At 32.0% G+C, this 6,096-nt stretch overlaps 1 protein-coding gene across 1 annotated transcript in view; it reads right to left on the bottom strand.

Annotated features, from left to right (window-relative positions):
• Positions 1 to 4,727, bottom strand: part of LOC117176813 (4-coumarate--CoA ligase 1-like) — an 18,197-nt gene extending 13,470 nt beyond the window's left edge. The window contains exon 1 of the mRNA XM_033367130.1: positions 4,530 to 4,727. Within this exon, the coding sequence (XP_033223021.1) occupies positions 4,530 to 4,541 (12 nt within the window). The 5' untranslated portion in view covers positions 4,542 to 4,727. The remainder of the gene's footprint in view (positions 1 to 4,529) is intronic.
• Positions 4,728 to 6,096: the final 1,369 nt, after the last annotated feature.

Here is a 6,096-nt window from a genome sequence, read left to right as displayed (position 1 = left end):
AAGCTATCTAAGGATGGTACTATAGAACGCCACCTCAAGGTAGGCCTAGTGGCGCCATCTCTTGGTCAGGCCGGAAACTTATCAATCCACCCTCGTATGCTGCTTTCGTCGTAGTTACTGATGCTAATAACGGCGAAAATGTTATTCATCATGATGAAATAAAAAATTGCATCGATACTCGATACGTGATTCCTGCTGAAGCATGTGATCATATATACGGTAGATCGTTGCAAAATAAAAGTCATGCTGTTACTAGGTTGCCAGTACATTTGCCTAATCAGCAAAGTGTTACTATTGATAATGCTGAAAGTGAAGATGCTATAAGAAACGCATTGAAAGAAGAAACTATGCTAATCATTAATTTTGATTTAAATGGACGTGATACTGATGACAAACCATATAAGTATTCTGAAATTCCATCTCACTACATATGTAACAAATATATTGGATCAAAATTATGAATTTGGCTAAAACTAAAAAAAAATGTAACGTTATTGGATAGATGTACTCTGTTAGTCCGACTACAATAGAACTTTTCTATATAAAACTATTACTAATGACAATTAATGGGGCTATAAGTTTCCAAAATCTCAGGACTGTTGATAATCAAACTTATGATACTTTTCAAAGAACACGTTTAGCATTAGTTCTCATCAAAGATGATGCAAAGTGGGATCGTGCTATACAGAAGGAGAAGTTTGGATGATGCCCCAGCAATTAAGACGTTTATTTGTTCGTATTTGAATATACTGTCAACTTAACAATCCTGAGGAATTATGGGATAAATTTAAATATGCTATGACACAAGATTGTCAGAGAATCTATAATATATCAGAAACATACATAAAATCATATATTCAGATAAATAACTATCTTTCTTAAGAAAGATCCGATATTAGTAGCTTTTCAACAATGCCACAAATAAATAAATTTCGGAACGATATTGAGATTCATGATGACGAGGTATCGCTTACTCAACATGAACAACTCGGTCAGACTCAGTACCACACATTAAATGGAAAACAAAAAGATATTGTAGACACAATCCTTAAGGTTGCTTTTTCGAACGAAGGAATGACTTATACATCATGTTTTTATGATAAAAAGAGATATTTCGGGTTTCACTCGTGTAAAAAACTACGAATTGTTCACGAAACGTCGGCAAACAATTCGTAGTTTTTTACACGAGTGAAACCCGAATATCTCTTTTTATGAAAATGAATCATCGTGAAAGCATAAAATCTATTATCATGTTTTTATATTGATGGATCTGGTGGCTCAGGAAAGACATACATTTATACGACTACATGTCATCTGTTAAAAGGCAAGGAAAAAAATATATGCACGATGGATTTTACAGGTATTGCAGCAATATTACCTCCACAAGGAAAGACTATACATAAAACTTTCAGTATGCCAATTCCTTTATTTTCTGATTCCGTCTCCCATATAAAAACTCAATCTACAGATGCTATTTGGGACGAAGCTCCAATGGCGCCAAGGTATGCTTTGGAATTCGTAGATCGAACAGTACCTGACTTCATGAATGTTGATTCACCACTTGGTGGAAAAATTATCATTCTTGGCGGAGATTTTAGGCAATTACTGCCTGTGAAAAATCATGCAACTTGCAGCAACTCAGTAAATTTTCTATTAAATTCAGTTCACTTTGAAAACATGTCTGTGTATTTTCACTAACGAAAAATGTGAGTACTTTACCACAAGAAGCAGAATTCAAAAAATATTTATTGTCTGTGGAGATGGTACTTTAACCCTTTAAGGCCGAATTATTTACACCCACTTCCTATCCAAAATAACAATAGTTTTGAAGTGTAACAGGGTCTCAGATGATAGAAAAAACTCCATAATGCTCATTCCACTCAAAACCACGCTAAATGCCGGAAACCACCTTTTAGTTAGAAAATGAAGTTGGACAACTCTTGATAGGAATGTTTGCACTTGAAGTATTTCTGAACATCCACAGGAGTCACCTCCAACCAGAGAAAAAACTTGGCATGTATTTTAGGGGTTGCATTTTCATGCCTCAGTACAAAAAGCTAATTTCAGTCATACGAAAAAGAGAAATATTAATTTCACTGTATATATATTCAAATGAGGGGTGGTGTTCCGGCGAAGGGTTAGTATAAGGGATGTTTCGGTAATTTGACGTGAGTATTATTGTTTTCACATCTGAATCTCACTTTATAACGAATTTGATGAAAATCGATCCTGTGGAAGCATATTTATCTTTTTAAGTGGTGAAGTTACCCCTAAATTAGGTTCAGGAGGGTGTTTATATTTTTTTAGGTTCTTATTGTAATCAGTATTTTTAAGAGCCTTCGCAAGCCAATTTTCATCGGATTTGGATGAAAATTCAAGTTTACACCTGAATAAGGGGTGCAAACGACCCCCGTAATCGAATCCTAAGGACTGGATTTTTTGGCTCCCTTTTTTAAATCGTTGGTATAGTCTTCACCATGGGATTTTCCTTTTTCACGATTAGCCATAATTTTTTGTGTGCCACTGCGACTATATTCGTGATAAAACTACAAAAATTACCTCGAAAATAGGATGCTTTTTCGAGTTTATAGTTAATATATTTTGAAGAGGGGGGATGAATGCTTATACTTTCTAAACACTAGAAACACGTGGGTAGCTTATGCCGAAGAGAAAACGAAGCTGTCTCAATTTTTGACCGAGTTATGCATTTTTTAACACGATTTTGGAACATACATGTTCCAGTGGCCTTTAAAGGATTAAATGAAAATGAGAATTACTTAATAGCCCCAGAAAAATATGTAGCTATTAGAACCGATGATATAGAGCAGACAATATTTAGTAAACTTATAAAGCATCCAAGATTTGGAGATATAGAAAAGAGAGCTATATTATCAGCACGAAATGTTAATGTTGAAGAAATAAATTACAGAGCCGTGAAGCTATTGGACAAAACCACAAAACAAATTTATACAAGTATAGATAGTGTTTAAAACTGCGATAATGGAGATATAAGTGATGCAATATTCCCAGAATACTTGAACACATTGAATCCACCGACCCTTTCTCCTCATGAATTACAATTAAGAAACAATTGTATTGTTATGTTAATTCGTCATATTTATATTAACGAAGGTCTGTGTAATAGTACACGTTTGAAAATAATCGAACTTGCAAATAATCTTCTACGATGTCGCATTTTAACAGGTGATGAGGCAGGGGCCATTGTCTTTATACATCGTCTTACATTGTATTGTGAAGGACAAACTTTCCATACTGTTAGATTAAATCTTCATAAAGATGTATTTAATAATGGAAATTGTATGTGGCATTTTCCCGAGTTCGATATTGGCATTCACCAAAAATTTTCCTAGGAAAGCAGCGACAACATGTTATAAAGAAACATCTGCATACAGAAATATTCAAATAATTTTGTATTTTTAAATAATTAAAAATAGTTCTTCAAACAAATTAAGTTTCTTTATAAATTGCATATTGACAAATCGACAAAAACAAATTCATATATTCTTGGACAAAAATATAGGATAAACTTAGGCTAAGTACATCTGACAGTAAAGAAATACATAAAATATGATAAAATATAATACTTTCAACAAAAAAGTAAACGCGGGCGCGACAGCGCGCGTTCGGTCTCGTTCATAGAAAATAGCATGCTTTACAGGTAATTTTTTCAAAATTAAAAAATATTTCTTAAGTATCTTATTTTCTGCCCTTTAACATCTTGTATACTGCCAGTTAAAATCTTCTTTTTAATATCTGCGGGTGCTCTAATTTAATATCTAGATAGTATGTGCTAATATCTATTTTTCTCCATGCAGTTTCTCAGGCGCTAGACATGCCATTTTCATCATTTTTATAATAATTAAAAAATATACCTTGATATCATTAAAATCACAAAAATTATGAAAGCTTAAGGAAAAAACTACCAAAATGTTCGATTTTGTAGATCTCCTAATCTTTTTCATTGTTGCAGAAATTATTTTAAAGTTTTTCTTTCAACACATGATGATTTGATATGGTATTTCTGCTAAAAAAAATCACTTCTGTTTTTCCTAGTGTTGCATTCAAGCCGAGAAAATCGGTTACCTCGCTCGACTTCATTTGGCTCCCAAAAGGTTTTTGGATATGTCCCAGTCAATGAATCTTTTGTTTTTTTCATGTCTGATGGTCTCGTCATCTACTTATTTTGAATTTTGATGCTTTGGATGTCAAATATTGGTTACGTTAAGAAAGATACATATTCTATATAAATAAAAACACATATACTTTTATTCATCATAAGCTGAATAAAAAACAAGTTACTTGACAAGTTTCAAATGTACTCGTCATCGCTCGGTTAAACTAATACCTTAGGGCAACGAGACGAACCGAAACAATCATTTTGACGACTGAACGAGATGTTTTCTCATTTAGTATGTTTCTCCCAAATATTGCCCGAATGAAACACTATTTTTTCCTGTTAGACACCAATAATACATATGTATTATTATAGCTAGAAAAGTGTACATTACCTTCGCTGCCATTTTACTGCAGTTTAAAATCACTGAATGGTTTATTTTCACCCGTACTATATGAAGGTGGATTTATGTTATTAATTTTTGATATTAGTTGCTTCGACACTGGTGAGCAAGAGTTCTCAAAGGGCTGTTCACTCTCGAGTTGAGACTCCAGTAAACGGATGCAAGATACAACTCGGCTGAACACTGGCGACTCTATATACACTCACGTTGACTTGCGCTTGGTAATAGTAAGGTTTTCCCCAATTCTGTTATCTATATTACTGATAATAAATCACTGGTATTGTTAACCATGGTATGTATATATCTCTTGGATAAGGGATCGAAAGACTGATTGAAAAAATATTCCCAGATGTAATCTGACTTTGTGACAAAAAACAAATCAGTTTTGCAACGAACACACTACAGTAAAAGTATTTACAGCCAAATGCAGAATACTATTCTACAACGTACTTTGTTGTTTCGTTAAATTTTTTCTCACACAAACTACTATCAACAAATGATTATCGGCTAATCGACGCTGAATAGCTGACTGTAGGTATATCTGCACCTGCTCACGTTCGTACAGTGAACGGACGAAGGCAACCAGCAAGAAAAAAAAAATAATAAAAAGAGTTTCTGTTAGAAATATTAAGGCATTCACAATTTAAAATATGTAGTTATACCGAAGTGTGTTAGTAAGAAAATCCTAAATGAAAATTATCCGATTCTTAAAATAGACAAGAAAAAGTACAAAAGAATATTGTGTTCTTTATCAGTGTTTTTGTATCCAAGATCATCTTTGTATAGTTTTCTGAATTCAAGTTATTCTGCTTTGACCGGAAATAGCTTTCTTTAAGCTAGTTTATTATTTAATTCACCTTCTCACAATCGTACACCTTGTTATAGTGAATGAACATAAATAAAACAAAAGATTAAAAAAACAATTACACTTTAATTAACTTTTTCTGTTGGTTTATTTTGGTAAAACAAGTATCTTTTTTGCTTGTTGAAGATTCAGCTATTTCGGTAGAAAACTAATATAATTTGGTTGAGAATTCAATTAATTTCTTTTGAAAGTCGTATTTTTTGTTTTCATTCTACCATGATTGATTTCAAATTAAAATATTTTTTGGTTGAAATAACATCAACTATTCTGTTTTTGTTGAAAATTTTGCTATTTTTTTTTAATTCATTCAATTTGGTAGAAAGTTGAACTACTTGATTGAAAAGTAATTTTTCTTTTAAATTAATATTTGCGGTTCAAAAACGCAACTGTCTTGTAGAAAAATAATTTTTTTCGCCTGAAAATTCAATAATCCAGTAAAAAAAATTCTTCATTGGTTCAAAATTCGGCTTTTTCTTTCAAAATTTATCTCTTTGTAAAAAAAGTATCTTTTTTATGAAAATTCAAATATTTCGGTTGAAAGCTAACCTGATTTTATTGAATTCTACTTTGTTGGATTTCAAATTAAAATATTTTTGGTTGAAATAATATCATCTATTATATTTTTCCTTGGGTTCCCTTACAAAAAAATCTTATATAGGAAAATAATTATAAAAACAAATAATATTAAAATTG

Source organism: Belonocnema kinseyi, chromosome 7, assembly GCF_010883055.1.
Source record: "Belonocnema kinseyi isolate 2016_QV_RU_SX_M_011 chromosome 7, B_treatae_v1, whole genome shotgun sequence".
NCBI lineage: Eukaryota > Metazoa > Arthropoda > Insecta > Hymenoptera > Cynipidae > Belonocnema > Belonocnema kinseyi.
This window is presented reverse-complemented; position numbering and strand designations above follow the sequence as displayed.